Source organism: Tetrao urogallus, assembly GCF_951394365.1.
Source record: "Tetrao urogallus genome assembly, chromosome: 6".
NCBI classification, from domain to species: Eukaryota; Metazoa; Chordata; class Aves; order Galliformes; family Phasianidae; genus Tetrao; species Tetrao urogallus.
In genome coordinates, this window is record NC_136819.1 from 39,839,952 (window position 1) to 39,860,240 (window position 20,289).

The 20,289-nt window shown below is 39.0% G+C and overlaps 1 protein-coding gene across 1 annotated transcript in view; it reads left to right on the forward strand.

Moving 5' to 3' along the window:
* The window catches only part of NRXN3 (neurexin 3), a gene marked incomplete at both ends in the record, with an annotated part of 895,090 nt that overhangs the window by 39,330 nt on the left and 835,471 nt on the right, over nt 1-20,289 (forward strand). Inside the window, one exon of the mRNA XM_079537660.1 lies at nt 322-351. Within this exon, the coding sequence (XP_079393786.1) occupies nt 322-351 (30 nt within the window). The remainder of the gene's footprint in view (nt 1-321; nt 352-20,289) is intronic.

Here is a 20,289-nt window from a genome sequence, read left to right on the forward strand (position 1 = left end):
TCCAGTCCATGTAGCCACATGGATGTGCAGTGCCTCTGGAGTTGCTTCCCAGGGAATATGATGAAAGCCTGAGCTACCATTCTGCAAATGACAGCCCACTTCTTCTGCCTGTGATGGAAGCTTTCCTGCTCAGTATGGAAAGCAGCACCTGAATACCTGTGTGTCCTTTGTGCTACACCCATACTTGATCTAGCTCAAGTATGTAAGCTCCAGTCTGAGAGGCACTGGACAGCAAACTGTGTGTGCATGTATATAGCTGCCTCTTCTCTGTTTTGTTCCTTTTTTCTTACTTCCTCTTTCTTTTTTTCCTCTCTTTCAAAGGTCTCTCACACCTGATGATGGGTGAACAAGGTATGTCCTTCTACTTTCTCTTTGTTTCGGTCACTCACTGTGAAAAGAGCTTTGTGCTTCTTCCCTGAGCTCAGCTTTGCATGATAAAAGGAGCCGGACTTGCTGGGTGCCAGTCAAACCATTTGCATTTTTGCCTGGGAACGTAGCTTCTTGTTAGCCTGGGACCCAGGAGTGAGAGTCTAGGGAGCGTGAAATGATTCTGCTGACAATAAGGAAAGCTGTTTTCTCCCTCCATGCAGACCACCTGAGTTCCCATTTATTTCTTGTGCCAGCTGTAATGACTCCCACTCCTTGGAAAATGTAAACCTCAACGCTGGTCTTTAAGAGTGCAATTATTACCAAAAAAAAGTTAATAGCCTTCATGGCATGATCCTACTTCATTATGAATCCTGAGGAAAATTGTGTATAATGGGCTGTAAATCCTGTATCTGCAATTTAAAATAAAGAGAACACAGCACAGAGAAAAAACGGTTTAGAAAAAGAACAGGGGTAACCCCAGGCTGGGCTACAAATGGGATCTATGCCTGTATCAGAGTTCATGTTGTAATATTTCAGACCATGTTAGGAATCTGTTGTGGCATGATGGCATCATTGACCCCTTTTTGCATTAGTGGGTTGTGGAGCAAGAAGCTGATGAGCGGAAGTGAGGCAAAAAGGAGGTAATTCTGTTTTCTTCAACAGTGTCAGCATCTTGCTTACACAGGTACACAGGGAGGAGTTAGAAGTATTGGTGATGCATTCTGATCTTGTGAATGCACCTGTCAGATTGTTGAAATCTTAGTTGAGGTGTGTGAGGAGAGAGACATGAGAACAGGACAGGGAGACTTGTTTTCCAAACACTCTGTGATAAAAAGACCAGACTCGCAATTTGTCTGTGGAGGAAAAAAGTGGGAATACTGCTTCTGAAGCCCACTGTGGCTTTTCTAGACTAGGTGTACAGAATTGAATTTTTGCCGTATCCAAAAAACACAGTGCCTGTAAAGGCTCAACAGTAAGTAGTTACTTGAATTAAAGGGGCATGATATCTCAATGAGACATAAGAGATACTGAGGACATAAGCAATTGTTCTGTAGTTCAAGGCAGATGTCTCCTATGAGGTCATTAAAGCTTAAGAAACAGAAATGAAGCTGGAACTCAGTGTTCAGTGAGTTAGCATTCCCATGTGGTAGGAAATTAGTCTCTTAGGGACCGGGTGTCAAGACCATGGTACTTGCTGTGTGAAACATCTGGCTAAGCTCTGGGAAGCAATGAGCTACTTCTGTGACCTCTTACTGTTCAACTGTAGTCATGGCTCTTTGATAGTCAAGAAACCACCCTTATTTGTCTACAATGTGTCAGGGAACAGTGGATTCTCTTTTCTTGCCAACCAGCTCATAAATATTCCCTTCTAATATTTAATCTCTACAAAAAAAGGTATAAAATATGTAAATTTATATATGTGTAAATATGCAATGTCAACATTATATATAAACACATTAGTTTTGGTAGATGAAATGTGTCTAGTGAATATATTATCACAATATTTATTTTTGTCTGTCCTATTCTGTTGTTTCCCTTGCTGTTTTGAATTTGATGTGGAATGGGGCATATCAGTGCTGTGCTATTGCATGAGAGCTTTGCATTTCTCAGTAGAAAATCAAGTTAAAGCCAAAGGGCTTAACCAGGCAGTTGCTGGTTTTGCAGTCACTTGTTTAAGCCTTGCTTTGTGCTTTAGTTGTGACTTTTCTTGTTTTTTCCCTTAAGACTCTGTTTTGTTGGGTTTGGTTGCTGTATAAATATATTCATTTTCTGGTTTTCATATGTATGGCCAGAGGTATAGTGATAATTTTGTTTTTGTTTTTTTTTTTTTTTTATGCTTCTTTCTCCTCTTGCCTACTCCATGATGGACACCTCTCTTCCTCCTCTTAACTGGATACGCACCTTCCTGTCTGTAGGTAGAAGTAAAGGTAGAGATTGCATTCTTTATAAGACTTCATTATTTGTAAAGTGTTTGTCAATGGACAAATTGTACTTTTGTGAATGTGGATCATCTTGAAATGTAATGCTGTTGCTTTAAAAAACATTTGGCTTTGTATTATGGAAGAAATTATTAAGATAAATGCTTTGAGGCCTTTCTCAGAGATATTATTTCCTGCCTGTGCAGGCTATGTGCTGCCAGGCCATCTGCAACTGATAATGCTGGGGCAAAGTGAGAGAGTCACTTGAGTCAGATGAACCCAGGGCCTATGAGCTGGTACTGGTGACTCTGCTGGGAATTTTGACCCTGGTGTGGGGGGAAGCAGGACCTACTTTTGTCAAGTGCTCTTCAGCCATGGAGGTCTTTGGTAGTATCATTTCTCCATCTCTACTTTATTTTCCTCTCCCTGTGAGCAAAAAGACGTGTGTATTTTTTTGTTTGTTTTTTGTTTTTTGAAGGAGGAATTGAGTTGCAAAGAGCTGCAGAATAGACAGGAATGATCAGCATTGCTAAACAGAGAGCCCGTTTGCTCTGCAGCTCAGTACAGCACAGTGCATGAAGTGGAAAGGCTGCTGTGGGGCTTCAGACTTGCTTTTCAGCATTTCACACCTATCTCAAGCAAGCAGAGGGCATTCATTCATCCTTAATCAAAGCTGTCAAAAATGCAAAATGCTGCAAACCTGCTGTGGGTCTCCAGTTGGAGTGGAGGGTGGGAAGGGAGAAGATTAATTGATAAATTATGAGCACTGCTGCTAGGATAAAATCCATTTCTTCATCCTACTTTCCGATGAGATCAAGAGATTAAAAGGTTTTATTATGCTGAGGCTTACTCATCTTCAACTAATATACTGCTGAAGAGTCTGATCTATCTATCAGCAAGATTGGATCACGTTGGAGGATGTTCATTGTGTCCATGGCAGTAGGACATTGGAGGATAAAGTGACTAATTGTACTATGATATATTTTGGAGGATATGACAACTCAGAGGATTTTTTCATCTTAAATTCTTTTGAGGCACTAGGATTCTCTTCCCACTTATTGCTACTTCCTCCATACCTGAATTCTAGGGAGCACCATGGCTTATTTAACACTTCATGTTATTCCTCTTTATGAGGATTTGCCCTCTTGTAACAAGTTTGTGTTGCTAGATTCTTTGTGATGGAGTACCTCACATAATATTATTTGTTTTGTTTGAGGTTGAAGAAATATTCTAATTTATTTTGTATCTTTTCTAACAAACATTGAAATGGGGTAGAAAAGTTATGAAATTAGTAGAATATTTTTTCCGAGGGTAATACATGAGCTGTACTCCGAGCCATCTTAGCGAGAGGTGAGCGTCAAAACTTGATAATCACATATACACATGATTTAAAAAAAAAAAAAAAGTGAGAACCTAAAGCTGTAAGCACACCATACAAAATGTTACTGTGTATCAACACAGCTGCCAATAATTGAGTTAGCTGATGTGTGGCTTAGTGTGATTTAAGGGGAGTGTAGGTTAGGGCAAGTTGTGTACAGTGTGATGTCAGCTTGTTTCTTCCTTTTCTCAGGTGGCATTTATGTTGCAGGACAGCGTGTAGGACTAAATGAAAAGCCTTCTCTGAAGGAAAACTGCCACATGAGATTATATGGATGAGGATTATAATTTATAGTCTGCAATTAATTTGTATGTGCTAAAACAATTTATTGAGTCTCTAAGTGAAAATATTGTTTCTGTTCCCAGCTATGTGTAAATCTTAGCTCTACTTAGCTCTACTTACAGCAAGTGACTTCATTAGAGAACCGTCACTCTCTGGCACATGATGGTACCTTCAGAGAACTCAAGCTGTATAATTCTGAACCCACACGTGGCCTTCAGCTCACAGAAAGCAGTAGCACATGCTACCAGATTATAGCTGGAAGGTTCATATTTTTGGCATTCACATAGTTGTTAGCAAAAACTGGCAGCTGCCATGTCTCATGCCATGTGAGTGGACAAAAGGTATTATGTATTTGATTTCATAATGCCTCTTCACAAGGTGTAGCAGCCTGTGACTTTGCATTCATCATTTGCAATGAATCTTTCATTATTTGCTTCCACTTAGTAAATAGCCTTCTTTTGCATCCTTTGCTTTTAAAAAATTCTTTAAGTTCTTGAAAAGCTGAAGAAGATGAAGTTGTAGGTATTTTAGGGTAATGGCTGGTGTCATTGAATAAAGAAAAGCATCTATGCATCATTTATATTGTTTACATTAAAATTTATGTGCACTGTTCATGTTTTTATTAAGTGTATGAAACTGGTTACAGAGATGAAGTAAATGATGGTCAGTAAGGATTTAGTTTGGTGTGAACTGCTGAATGCAGCTGTTCTCCTGAAGATAATTAAGGAACAATTATTTTGAGTTTATCTCTAACAAGAAAATGGTACTGAAGGAGATGGTAAATATCCAGCTGTAATTTGCTATTGAAGTAGAGGTAACAGTCACATTCTTCCATATAGTTTGCTCTCTTGACAGCCTTTCTTAAAGAAATTATAATTTGTGCTTTTGCTACCCTTTCTTTTTCATATATATGTAGTGGTTTTTATTTTTTCACCACTCTTGGTTTGGATCTTGCTTCTACTGAGGTTGGTGCCTCCAAAGGAAATCGGCAATATTCTTGATGGGACACTGCACTTCCATGGTGTTGCTCTCTCGGGAGTGAGTTTCAGCTAATTGATGAAGTCCTGTGTCTTCTTGAAGGAAACTGAAATAGGACTGCATTTAGAGAGCCAAGATTTTCCCAAACGCTTAAAGTGCCCTTTGTGTCCTCTGAAACAAAGAATGACAGTGAGGTGCGCCGGTTGCTGGATACCTGCTCAGCCTGCAGGTTCTGCCCTAAAGCTCTGGGTCCTTCTTCTAACATCACTGTGTTCAGAATGACAAACTATGAGGCCACATGCTGATCTTTCAACACAAAGCAGTTTTTTCTCTGTACTTTTTCTTCCTTGTCAGAGATAAACAATGAAGTACTTGCATATTTCCTGGATGGGGTATTTTGGTTGCATGTTGTGTAGACCAGAGGCTACTGTCAAGTTCCTCACTTAGCACTCAGCATTTCCAGATCAGATTATCTCTTTTGGCCCTAAGTACTGTATCCCAAGTAAGTCTTTCCAGTCTTATAATCAGCATTGCTCTCAGTGAGTAGTGTGAAGTTGTAATCTCTTTGAATTGTTCAATAATATCAATCAGGAAGAAGTGGCACAGAAAAAATGAAATCATGTTTGTGGACTTGGATAGAAGGAAAGAACTGGCCTTTACTGGTCTGGAAAATGATTTCAAGCTCCCTGTCAGTAATACCATTAGGATTTTAGAGCAATGTGAATAAGTCCATCTGAGTGGCCAAGGGCTTATGCAAATTTTCAAGGGAAACATCAGTAACAAATTAAATCATTTGTGCTCTATGAATATCTAATTATACAAGGGGAAAAACAACACTACATTCATCTTGCCAGCCTTGGCAGTGGCTCTTATTCTGTTTACCCTCTAAAATATCTTAATATGAGGGTTTTAAATTCAAATATTGTTTTTGGTTTCTACACTTACAGTCCTTTCTTTAGTACTTTCAGTGTATAATTTTGGGTTTGTTTTCCTCTTGAAAATAAAAATTCTTGCATTCTTACAAGGATGACAACATTCAGTTTTAAGATCAACTTCAATCACTGAGAAATAAAGCATTTTATTATATGGCTAGCAAATAGCCAATCCATAAAACCTTTTTGAGAGATCCAAGGCTTCTTAAATATACACTTCATTCTTCTAGAATCATTTTTTGTAAGCAAGCCTTTGCTGCTTGTTTTACATTTTGAGGGGGGAAAAAAGCCACACACATTCTAATTCCTCTAGGTGTAGTTACAAATGATTGATGGTTGATGAATTTCATACTGGGGAACAGTTTAGCAAGAAATTCATTCTATTTCTGTATACTCCAGGATTTATGAAAATTCAGGACTTTGGTGAATAAAGTCACTAAAATGTTGAGCATTAGCTATGAGAAATGAATAAATGTCTCATAGACATTCTTCATTTTATACCTCTTCTGAACAGATTTATGAAGGCAAACAATAAAATGACACTTTAGGATATGTCCACAGTAAGACATTTTTGGTAAATTTTTTAGGACATATTTGTGTTTACGAATGATGTGTATGCATAAAATATTTAAAAATGTGTTAAGTACATTGTAGTTTGTAGCTTATTTGTTTTTTCTTTCCTGCTGCCTTGTTTCAAGCCTGTGTGTTTCCAGTGTGTGAATAAACAGCTGATTCTTGATTGGCTTTCATTTTTATTAAGAATGATGATTTCTGGGAGAGTTAAGGGCATTGTGGTTTTTTTGTGTATAAACAGGAGCTAAAATATTGTCCTCTCATGCTGTCGTGTAGTCTTCTGCTTTTGATGGGGCTCAGGTTTCACTGCCCTAAGAGAATATTTAATTGATATCATTGAAAGCCTTTTTTTTTTCTTTTTCCCCTCTCTCCCTCTTTTTAAAATTGGAGGCGTTCAGTGATGTGTAGAGATGCAGAGGCAGCAAAACAGGCCATATGCTTTGTAAAAGCCAGCCTAATAGTGCTTTTGATGGACGTCTGATTTTTAAAGTGTTGTATCTTTCATTAAAATTTATATGTAAAGTAAGGGCAAGCACAGTGGCATGAAAGCTAATGCAAGTTGCACATCTTGACATAATAACAATCACAAGAAACTGGAGATCCCAGATGGCAACTTGGCCTTTGCCATCCTTTTAATAAGCTACTAACTGCTAATTATTGCACTCTTACGGGCAAGTTAATTTACTGTTGACTCTTAAAGAGACATTGTGCTTTTTCCTGGCATTTAAGATTTTCAGTTTAGGTTTGAGAGTGGCTTTTCCCTGCAAATTGGAGCCTTTTCAATGGACAATAACAAAAAGGTAAAAAAAAGAGAAGGAAATGAAACATAATAAGCAATTTTCTTTGATAGTAGCAGAGTGTAGCTTTGTGGGTTTCTCCAGGGTATGGGTTTAGAACTGAAAGAAACACCATGCACAGCATATACAGGATTTAGATTTCATGTTTAAAACAAAGTCATTACATCAGGGTTAGTATATCACTACAATTTAAAAGGAAAATATTTTCCTGAAATAAATGAAGTCTGAGATTCTGAAAATGGTGTAGAAATAAAAAATAAAAATTGTTTGTTTCTTTTGCCAGAAACAATTTGAAATCAAAATTTAAATTCACAATTCTGAAAGATAAAAACTATATTGTATTTTTAGAAAAAAATCTTTATTTTAACATTACTTGGTAGTGATAACACTCCTTCCCCGTGCTATCTATAAAACATGCTCTTAAAATACCAATAATAAATATACATGTATATACTTTTCTTCTTCCAGTTGAAAGGGATATTCTATAATAAGACCAGTCAGGGAGTTTTGATCTAAGGAACCTATTTAGGAATGAAGGAACAGCTGCAGTTTAAATGGACTCTAATTCTCATACTTAATGCTATTTTGTGAATGCATAATTCTCTGTGATAATGTTTGGGAGGAGTGATGGTAGGTAATAGCTTATTTCCTTGCTTTTATGGTAATGCAGCAAAGTAGGAAATAGACCCCTGTCACACATATCAGATGGTGCTGTAAAAATAGAAAATCCAATGAAAGAGTGGAGTTTTCCTTTTTAATGCTTGTGGCCTTTTGTGGACTGTGGTGACAACCTTATGGTATTCAACTGTTTTGAAAATATGTTCTCTGAAAGCTGGATCTTATGCCTCAGGAGTAATCATTTAGAAACAGCAGTGTTATGTGCAGTGCTTTAGCAGCTAGTAAATATTTTGACTAGAGATTAGTGGATAACATACCATAAAATGGCAGTAAATCTATTTCTGTGAAGCATGTCATGCTTTCTCAAACTATCTGATTTATCTCATGCAGTGTCTTCTGTCTCAGTTAAGTCATGTCTAATGGTGAGTGATTTTCACCATGTCTAACAACAACAAAAAAAACTTTTTTTCTTTGGCTCTGCACCCTTTCCACATGCTGATGGATTTGTGAGACCCAGCACCCTGCCTTTGTTTGGACATGCTCACCTCTTCCATGGATCTAGAGCTCCTTCCACTGCTGGCTTTCATTTCCACTTTTGTCTTGAAAGCCTTGGTATTGATAGATTAATAAACAAGGGAAGATAAAAATACTGCCACATAGACCAAAGAATTTGTGTGAATCCAGCACTCACAGGTTCTAGTGTATTCGTTTGTTTCAGAGACAGTTTTGTTTGGAAGTTTATGCTACACACAACTTATCCTGCAAGTTGATTTGCTGGAGGTGCTGCATTCCCTAGGCGTTCAGTGAAACATGTGGGAGTGACAGGTGTTTTGTACCCAGGAATGTACTGTGTACAAGCAAGGACAAAGTCCCCAGTTCATATTTTAGTAGTATTTTCTATAAGATGTTGGTCTCATCTTATGTGCTTTATATACCAAGGGGTTTGATGTGATGGTATTTAGGAGCCATATTCTTCATTGCGTTGCAAGCTTTTATTGTGGTATAACTGATATTGAAGGAGGGGAATTGCTCTGATGTAAAAACAATAGTTCAGGGAAGAATCTGGTTCTGAGGCTGTTCTGACAATAACCTGAGGGGGTTATGGATCATTCTCGCTAAATGATGATGACCATATTTCTGCTCTTGTTAAAGTCAAAGACTGCAAAGTCTTTGATGGAAATGGCCCTTTACCAGCACTGCTGTATGGGGAAAGGCTTCAAGCAGAACTGCTACTTTGAGAATTTGTGTACATAGTTGTCACCATTAAAAAAAGTCAGCAGCATTTGCCAAGCAGTACCACACCGTGGTGCCTGAGATATCACTTTCTCTCCTACAGTAGAGCAAGAAGAATATATGTAGGTAAGTGTTTACGATTTGATTCTGTCAATTGCATGCATTTTAATAGAGCTTTTCTCTCAAATCATAGCTTGACTGGGGAGTTGCATATGGGTCAGACTGTTTCTAAAGCAAGACAAGGTTCCTTTTAATTGAACAAATTATTTTTACTGAAGACAAAAAACCATTTCAGTATTTATTCTCAAATCAGACAGCTCTGTGATTGTTATTGTGGTAACAAAAATGTGTAATTTCAGTGTTAAAATAATTGTATTTTAAAAGGATCTGTGGACTTGTTAGGTAAAGCAGAATTGCATTAAGCTAGCGTTATAAATCACGCACCTTTATTTCCCCTAATTACTGGTGTATTAATAATGACCAGGTTGATGAAGAATGTGCTGATCACCAGCTGGGATCAGACAATTACAGCTGATTATGTAAAGAGTTAGTTGCTATAAGCCTTGAAATATTAAAACTTGGCTAGAATAAATATCACTGAAGAACCTTTGTCTTTTACGTGTGTATTCAGCTGCCAATTCTCTGAGCAATTCCTGGTTCACCCAGTAACGTCAGGAATCAAACTGTGAACAGTTATTTTCCAGCTCTGTGAATGTTGATAAAAGGATCTTTCATAGCTGTTTGCTTGTCCTGTGCGGGGAAAACACGCTGCTGCATCACGGCATAGGGATTACAGGGTCTTGCTCAGCTCTGCATTAAAGATGTTGCAAGCTTTTACAAAACCCGGGGCAGCACCTTGCACTGCTGTGTATTTGCATTTCCCAGCTCTGACAAAGGGCACATGTCTCAAGTGCCAGTGCCTTGCAGGACTGACTGTGCCATCCCAATAGCACATCTGTCTGACCACTTTCACTTACACATGGTCATTCATGATATAGTTTTTCTCCAAAAAGAGTCTCAAAGTCTGTAGGCAAGGTGCTCTCAATTTGTTGTTTTTTTGTTGTTTTTTTTTTTGTCCCTGAGGTCACCAACTACTGTTTTCATTCAGTTCCTAAGTATCCACTGATTTATCTTTTCTCCATTGTGAAATTGCTGGAGAGACTCATCTGTTTCCTGGAATATTTCCGTAAACACTTGCTGGCGCTTGTCATCAGCAGTTTGATCAGATCATCATTTTCATTACAATGTGGAAGACCATGTATGCCAGACTGTGAAAAAATTATTTTCCTAAAGTTGGAAAAATTAGAATCTACAAACCATAGGGCTCTCTTTAAAAACGATTTGTCTAATGTCCTCAATTCCAGACTTACTGTTTCAATTTCTCAGTCAATTTTATATTACTAGGTATGATATGGGAAGCATCATTAGTGGTTTTGCTTTACTACGTTCTTTTACTTTATTTGTTCTACCTATTGCCTCCATCTTTAATACAGATGTATTTTAAGAGAAATCTGTGGACACTTCATTTCCTGCTGTGCTGCACTGTATGTCCTTAATAGAGTAAATATATTATGAGGTGGATGCACTTAATGTATTGTCAGCCAAAAGTATGATTTCTTTCTCTTAATGGCAGTTCTCTTTTATTTTCCAAATACTGTACCTTAATTTTTTCGATAGTGGATAAGAGCTAGTTTTCTTTTTTTTTTTTTTTTTGTCTCCTAAATTACTTTTATTTAGCCCATTGTACTTTCTTACTTGCTTTTTTTCCCAGGTGTTTGCTATCAGTCTACTCAGTTGAACTTTGTGCTGTTCTATCAGGCAAGTTTGGTAAATGTTGATCAGTGCATGAAATCAGTTCTTAAATGGTTGCAAATTGCCTTCCTACAAACTGTTTTCATCACAAGGGCTTTCAAGTGTCAAAGTCATTTGGAGAACTAGATAGATAAAATGCATGAGCACTATGCTTTTTCCAGTATAGAATAAATAAATGTGTTTTCTACTGTGTGCTCTGTTTTTGATAGTGATTTGTTAAAAGGAAAAAAAAAAAAAGAAAACCAATCATATTAAATATTTACAAGAGTGATTTAATTGTGTAATCGTGTGCTATGCATCCCTGTTTAATAGTGAAATCAGCTACTGCTGAAGTAAATGCCATTAAACTGGTAGCGCTGTGAAGGTCACTGCCTATACAATGTCAAAGCAATTTATAGAGAATAATGATTTTTGTCGGCTTTCCAATGTACCAACCTCCCTCCTTTTTGTCTCCTTTACCCAAAATAACTGAAAAGAAATTTATTTCAGGACTCACTTTCTCTGACTCTTCTCCCATCTGACTGATTTGAGAGCTTGAAACCTCTTTACAAGTTTTCTTATTGATGTGCTCAGTGGATAGACACTGATTCCCTTCTTTCCGGCCCTGAGCTCATTACAGCTCTATTTGTTGGGATTTCCTGTTGGTCATTTCTCAGCTGTTTTTTTTTTTCTTTTTAAAGAGATGCTGAATTATCACTGTCACACTTTTGAGAGTTGCTTTTCTCTCTTAATGCTGTTTCTAGACCATTCTGTCTGCTATGCTCCAGAAAAATACTTTGTCGTCAGCAGTGCATCTGTCAAGTTTTGACATCCCACTAATCTACTGTCCTGAGAAGTGTCTTGTAAATACTTTGAGTATGTTCCTAAGTAGCTTTGTGCTTATGGAGTGGCATTAGAAGGGACAGGTGGGTGCTATGCTTTGACTAGCTTCCCCTGTGAATTGTCTGGGCCTTTGCACCTCTGCCTCTGTGGCAGTTGAGTGGGGACAAAAACCTTTCGCTGCTGCACAAGGAGGCTGGTGTATTGGTGCTTATAAAGTGTCCTGAAAGCAAAACACAATGAACACAAAGCATTATCATTCAGCTTCACATCCATCCAGTAAGAAGGTTAATTATTTGTTTTCCTTGTTTTACAGTTGAATAAGCAGAAGCATGTAGAGAGAGAGCGGGTTGGAGAACAGGCAATAAATGCCACAGTTCTCTTGTCCATTACTGTTTCTTTAACCACCCGAGCAGTGTTTCTTATAAACCACTGAATAACTTGCTTGTTGTACCAAAGACTATCCCAATTAGATTCCACTTGCTGAAGCAGTTCTCTAAGGAGATTAAAACAGTATCTATTGTTAAATGTGTACATAACCATATAAATAATAATCATATTTTACAGAGGGAACAACATGTATTTTCCTTGACAAGAATCTACAGAATAATTAAAAAAGCATAATGCAAAAATGCCTAGAATGTTAAGGACAAGCATTAAAAAAGAGGGTACTTAAAAGTCGAGGAGTTATGAGGATGAAGAAGGGGGGTAAGGCAACTGCAGTGGGAAGATGGACATATAGAATAGTCAGGATTGGGACAAATGTCCCAGGCAAAGCAGTGGGAGAGGAACCTGCTGTGAACACTGGTGTTCTGGACTCAGTGAGATGGAAAAACTTTTGCGGAATTTTAAGTAGATAAGTATTAATATTTGTAGCTTATTTAGGTTTTTATTTTTTTATTAGTATCTCATTCCATAATGTATGGAAGAGAAGACTAAATCCTTGATTTACAGATTTGGCTTTTCTTGGCCTTCTCCTCCAGTTCCATTAATGGGCTTTTTATCTGATGTAGAAGAGGCTAGTTCAGCAGGGAGTCTCAAATAAATGTGTATATGCATAGTTAATTCAGGCCCTGTGGTTTTCTTTAGTCTGTTTTATCTGGTTCTTTGTCTCTTTGTATGCAAGTCTATGATTAGCATTGAGTTCTTCCCAGAGTACTGGCAATTATCTCACAGGTGGAAGGATTAAGAAAGAGCAGTGAGAATTACACTGGGATTAAATATGAGCGCCTTTGGAGTGTGTTTGTGGATATGACGTTTTCTTTTTCTATGAGCAAAAAGAAGGGAGAAGCCAACTCAGCCTTCAGATCTCTCTAGGGAGGAAAGTAATACTTCTGAATATGAAAAAGTCGCATCTCAGCTTGGGAGGAGAAAAGAGAGGTAATGTTAAGGCACAAGATTTAGAGTCCTAGGTTTAATTCTTGGTTGCTTTGGTTTCGTTTCAGGCTCTTGAGATTGCTCACAGTGAAACTTAGCTTGTCCACGTGAGAAGGGGAGATGATGATGCTTTTCTGTCTCATACTGCAGGAAACCAAATTAATTACTATGTAACTGTGTGGAGTTATTGGATAATAAGTACAAAAGAGAATGGAATATTCTTAGGCCCCACGCTACAGTCACACATTCAACAGTGCAGTGGTGTCAGATGTAGCTGGTGAAGGGCTGTTCTCTCTCTCCCTCTGCGGAGTGAGTGGGACCAGTATTGTGTCAGTGTAAACAGGGTTTCTATAGGTTTCTTAGAAAAGAGGCTTGGCCCCATTTAGAGAAGAACTGGCCTCCTAGGATGGGCAGGTCACGTATCCCAGGTTCCAGAGGGATGGTTTGAAGGCTGAACACGTTGCGTTTTATCTGCAGACTGGCCTGCATACTGTGAGGAGCTGTAGGTCGCCATAAGGCCTCCCCTTTTCTCTGGGCTAAACAAACCAGGGGACTTCAGCTGTTTATCATATATCTTGCCCTCTAGACCCTTCACCATCTTCTAATTGTCCTTTGGATTGTCTTAAATGTTTTTTGTTCCTCTTATATAGTGGTGCCACGTTCAGTCACTTTTAAACAAAGAGAGCCCAGAGAAAAAGGCAGGTCAGTGCCTCTGTGCCACTTTGCCACTGTGATATGACTGATCTGTGTGGCCGAAACTTATCTTTGGTGGGAGTGGGGAGTCTGTGGCCTGAGAGATACCCGCATGTGGAAGGAGGAGGAGAATTGAGGAGGCTGAGGATACCCAAACCTGCACACTGATCAAGGTGAGGCTGTAACAGTGCAGAGCTGAGCAGGACGATCCCTTCCCTCACCCAGCTGGCAGAGCTGGGCCTGATGCACCCCAGGGTATTGTTGGCTTTTTTGTCTGCCAGGGCACACTGCTGGCTCAGATTCAACTTGCTGTCAGCCAGAACCCCCTGACCCTTTTCTATGGGATAATGCCCTGTTGAGACCACACAAAGAATTTGGATGGAGTTACTGTATGAATAATTCAAAATGCTTTATGGAGGTGTTCTGCTATTTGTTCCTTACCCCTTTGCAAAAATTGATTAGTTAGCTATGATTCTTTTTGTCTTATAATGAAGATTTGTTGGCTTCATTTGGAGTGTGTTCAGCTGATTGCACAGCTTGGGGATGGGAGCAGAGAGTTCCAGAGCTTTTGCTGTGTAGAATCTGAACTTGTGAAAGTTACTTAAAAAAAAAAAAAAAAAAAAAGTTTTCCAGGAGGACTTCAAGGTCATGATACTACTGCTCCAAAAGAATTGCCTTAGAATAGCCTCTGTTCTCTTTCCATCTGTTGGCCATTATTTCTGTTTTATTTTTGGTACTGATTTGATTCTGTAAGGTTGTTTTTCCTTGTTTGTGTTGATGGATAGCTGTGATTGAAAAACCTGTTTTCTTCCAATGAATTTTTATCAGAATAACCATCAGTATCTTTCTATTTCAAGTATGTATGCCAAAGGTTTTAGAGTGTCTGCTTATGTTACCTGGCTTGAGTGGATCACCTTACATTTTGACATGCTTTGACTTACTGTTGCCAATAGTGCAGCACTGAGTCTCTTTTATACCCTGATAGGGGGCATTGTTGTCTTTCCACTGCTTAGGCTCACAGTTAGGTTGGGGCACTTCAGTCTGGACCTTCAGCAATGAGAACTTCACAGGACAGCAAATCTAGAAGACAAACTTTTAAAGCTGTGAATGGGAGATATTGTGTGGCCTTACTTGGCTGTGTTGTGGAGCTCTTGGAGCGGGTCCAGAGGAGGGCCACTAAGATGGCCTTTACTCATAGGGGAAACTGGGATTGTTTAGCTTGGAGAAGAGAAGGTTCCGGTGAGAGCTCATTGTGGCCTTCCAGTACTTGAAGGGAGTGTATAAACAGGAGGGGGAACGGCTATTACGAGGTGGACAGTGATAGGACAAGGGGGAATGGTCTTAAACTGAGACAGGGGAAGTATAGGTTAGATATTAGGAAGAAGTTTTCCCCACAGGGGGTGGTGAGGCACTGGAACAGTTGTGGATGCCCCATCCCTGGAGGCATTCAATGCCAGGCTGAATGTGGCTCTGAGCAGCCTGGTCTAGTGGTTGGCAACCCTGCGCATAGCAGAGGCGTTGAAACTAGGTCATCGTTGTGGTCCTTTTCAACTTAGGCCATTCTATGATTCTTTCCCACTTAATGGGAGAAGACAGTGAAGGATAGAGTTTACCTGATTTTCTGCAGAGATAGTGTGCTACCAGAGGCAGGTGCGGAGTTCAAGGGCTCATATTTTTCTTGGTGCAAAAGTACGGAGTTGAATTCGCTTTCAGCTGAACGTTCTAGGTAGGTACAGCAAGTCACATCAGAGCCACATTTAGGATTGGACCTTAGCAGTGATGTTTTTCTCAGATGATGTGGAATTTCCCTTTTTTTTTTTTTTTTTTTTTTAGTCTTTCATGGGTTAATAAGATTAATAAAAGCATCCCTACTGCAAATGAGACACTGGCTTGCCAAGGAACAGGGAGATAAACTTTCATTGTACATGGAGGTTTCACTTTGTTAACAGACTGCTTTACAGGAAGGGAGAAAACACTGGAAGAACAGGACTGATTCAAGAGTCTCTTGTTGCAAGATTATCTGTCCTTTTACTGAGCAGTATATTTATTACATGGCAGGGCTCTAGTTACAGGTCAGTGATTGTCTGGGTTCAGGTGTTTACCTGCTGGCTTCTGGGATGGCACATACAGCTGTAAATAGATCCAGTTATTCAATCTACTCAAAGGCATTAGGTTATAGGTCTCCAGGCTTTCCAGGTACAACGTCAGAGTCAAAGCAGGCAGAAGGCTGTCCTCACAGATGGTAGAGCTCTCTGCTGGTGTTATCACTGCTGTTGACAGAAAGTTTTAGAAATATTAATTTGGATTTTCACCAGCGATAAAGCAAAATGGGCTGGGGACAGTGGGCACAGTGGACAGTGCAGAGGAATTCAGAGTCCCTTTTAATCCACTCAGGGTACCCCTTTTTGTCAGTCGTTAACATGGCAGGCTGCTCATTCCTTTTGTGCTCTATCATGGGGCTTTGGGGCTCATATTCTTGTCTTACCTACTCTTTTTTTCCACATTGCTGGCATAATTTCAAAGCATGAGTTTTAAGACAACTCCTCCTGTTGTAATCTCCTGTGTCCACAAGTTCTCTTTGTGCTGTATATGAAGATCTGGAAAGGAACAGACCCTGCTCTGAGTAGTTCATGCCTTTAGTAGTTGTGGTGTCAGAAGTTACTATAAGAGATAAAGGCATCTGTGAAGAGAAGCAGGAAAATATGCCAGGCACTTGGGTAAAAAGCTCCTGCGAAATAATAGCAAAAATAGGCATACAGGAGTGAAATACATAAAAATTAGCCAATCCCTTAGGCCCTTCAGTCTGTTGTTCTGGGAGACAGCCAAACGTTTCTGGGTTTTTCCAATAGTTATAGTTTCTCGTGTGTGTGCCTCAACTATTTTATCAACAGTATAACCATCATAACGATCTCTGGTTCTGTTCTGCTCTTGTTTCTTCTGGTTCTGAGTGCTATATTTAAGAGAGTAAAGTGCTGTGACAGCTTTCTAACAGATTCTGAGCATAGCTAACTTGTAATTCCTCCCCCAAACATTTCCATGAATTAACTTTGAAACTGTTTTTTAAAAGCCTTATCAGCCTCTAATAAAATAATGGAAATATTAGTAAGAAAAATGGTTCTGCAACTATACAGAGTGACAGAACCACAAGCAATAATCAGTGGCATTTAATAAACACAACTCATAGTTGGCATTTGATTACTTTTGGACTGAGTTACAAAATTAATGGATGAAAGGAGGACAGTGGTTGTGATATATTTAGACTTCGATGAGTTATTTGACAAAAACCTCTACATAATGTTGAAGAAAAAAAACAATTAAAATTTGGCTTTCACATGGAGAGCTTTCTAAAATAAATTAGCAATACAAAACGCAGCAGTATTTTCATGAACTGGGAAGGCTAGACAAATTGGAAGTTACTGTCATTTCTGTCTAGCACAGTTCTCAGTGATCACAAAAAGAAGGAAGAAATGACATATTAATGAAATGTGTAGATTTGACTAGAATGGGAAGAATTGCAATCATCACTGTGGATAGAAAACAGCGCAAGTGCAGTGACATCCTTTATAAAGCAGTAGGTGGATAATTCATCTGTGAGAGATCTGATAAGCTGTGCCTAAACTAAGCTGTTAAGGGCCTTAAATACAGTAGGGTGGAGATATGTCAAACTGTTTGTAAGAATTTTGAAAGGATTTGATGATTAAAATTGTACAGGGCTTGATTATGATGGAACAGTGAAAGACCTAGTATGTACAGCTGAACTTAACACTGAGATTGTGGCAAAATATGAATGAATGCCATCTCCAAGTACATACAGAGCATAAATGCAAAGAGAAGAAATTGTCTCGCAGGAATTGACTATGAAGGGTGCCACTCAATTGTAAAAAGGTGTTTTAGGTCAAGTATTAGGAATAATCTTAACAGTAAAAACAATGGCATCAGCTTATGGAACACTTCTTCAAATGCAAAGATGGGAGCTAATAAGTTTTTGATAATTGGAGGAAAAATAAAACGCCAAACAACTGAAGTTAACTGAAGATCAAGACTTTCTCTTCACCACCTAGTGAATGAAATGGTGACTTAAAGATGGATTACTTAAGACTTACCATTTTCAGGCTTAAATGTACCGTATGACAGATAGGTACCTTCATTTTTCTGAGTCTTTGTGCCACATTGAAATCCTGCATGTGTACTTGTTGGTATTTGTATCTCTGAGGGAGCAATAAACTGATGTTGTATCAGTTAGTGATATAAAAATAGCCTACTGTGTGCAGAGTGTTTTCATAAAGGAAACTGGATGATTTGCCCTAACTACATTAGTGCTAATGCACTACCAGTTCCCTTTTTTCTTTATCGATGTGTTAATTTTGTTCTTTATTCTCCCCATCCCTTCTAGCTTAATTACCCTCCCAAGACTAGAGGCTGCTGCTGCCTTTTGGCTTCATTACTAGCTTTCATTTTCATTAAGAACCTTGTGCTAATGGACTGTTATAAAAGTCATCACTGGCAGGTGTTGCCAAATGACTCTCAGCATGATGGCATTTCTGTGCAATGGAGCAAGCAGTCTGGACATTGGATTTGTGAAGCAGCCAAAGGCTTGAGATAGAAGGCAAAGAGGAAAGTTTCGTGGATCAGTGTGAAGAAGCTCTCAGATGTGAACAATAATGGAAAAAGAACATTATGGGCAGTGGCCTTCTTCTGAAACCCTCCAGTAGTGCCAGCATCTGCTCAGGCTGCAAATATCATGAATGAGCTTTCTAAACAGTTTTGAAGAAGAGGTGCCACTTATATCATGAATCATTATAGCCTTCTAGTTTAGAAGGGAATGAAAAGAAATGTACTACCTTATTGACTGTGTTAAATCTTTTATCAAAATAAACATGCTGGCTCATATCACCTAACGTTAGCAATGAGAATGCACATTTCTGCAGGGATATCTGTCAACTGTGTGTGTGTGTGTGCGCTCTTGGAGCCAATTAGCAAAGTTGGAACTTTTATCTGGAAAGAGCAAGGACTTATTGTCCTTCAAGGAGCTGATTGTCCAGTGCAAAATAGAGGCATGTCCCAAAAGAAAGTGCTCAGTCTTAAGAAGGAAAGAAGAGTGTTTTAGCATTGAAGAACAGTAATAAAGCATCATCATCCTGTTCTGATCCAAAGGCCTTCAACTTATGTTATAGTCTTTCAAAAGATCGTAAACATTCTCCAGTTACAGACAAAAGCAAATACCAAGGAGAGGGGCACGATGGCTCTGCTTGCTGATAGGCAAGTGGACAATTTTGTATTTTGTGTTTTGGCTTCTTTTGGATTTGGTTGTGTTTTGCATTTGTGCTTCTCTTTCTTACCAAACACAGGTTTCATGTCATCTAAGGGATCTATCTATGCTTCAACTTCAAGTGACAATGTGATATCATTTGTTGAGAAGTAGTGACTTTCTTCTGTCAGTTCTTTCCTATTCTTTCTTAAGGCAATGCTCCACTGCAGTAAAATGTCTTGCTTGCAGATGGGGCAGTCTCATGGATAGGCGGGGAATGTTTTATCAGCCTATCTGCTGGACGTGTGTTTTGGCTGAACATAAGATGTGCTGTCTTGACTTTTCAGCAGTGCTTCAGACAATTATTAAGAAATAATGGCTTTTCATAGGCCAGTGTAGTTACTGCAGGGCCAAATCCAGTAGCTCTTCCTTGAGCGAAATTTTTTAATGATTGTATGACAGATAGGATTTGTCTTATTGAAGACAAATCTGTGCCCTACCATTCTCTCCTTCACAGAGAGCTTAGACAGTACCTTTTGGAATGAGGGAAAATGTGTTTCAGTGGGGCCTGAGGCAGTGTCAGGAAAGAGAGAACCTTCTGGAAAGGGCAGTGGAGCTGGCAGAGACTGCAGTTGGCGGGAGCTCTGCAGCGCAGCATGGCTGTGGCAGGACAATGGCAGGAGTAAACAAAGGTTGAAGAGGTAATGGAAGGATAGATTTTTTTTTTTTTTTCCTGATACCCTGTTAGAGCAGGGTCTGTTGCAACCCGGAAGGTATGTTGAAATGGGGTGAAGGAAAAGCCCGCCACCAAAGTCAAGACAGGTAAATCGTCCTTGCTTTTAATTTTCATCATCTAAAAAATAAATTATAGACCTTATAAAATTTATGTTCTAAAACAACTTGGTTCTAACTATAAAGCGTTTGTAGTCCTACTCACTGATGCATGAGCATTACTCAATCCACCTTTAAGCTCTGATTATGTCAGTGTCCCACAATTACTTAAAGAATTTTGTACTGAGTACAGTGTGTGCTTGCTGCCATGTGATTACTTGCACGCCATCCCTGCAGGTGAGAATATTTGACCACAAGCTCTGCTGGTCTTGTGTGGCTTCTGCTCTTTGCAATGCTGAATCATACCAAAAACTTTCTGTTCATCTGAATTCCCCTGTGGAGGTACAGCTGTTGGACTTCCCTTCTGCACTTAACCTTGTCTGACATGAACTTTGTGTTATCATTTTCTAGGCTGAAGTGGCTTCAGCTG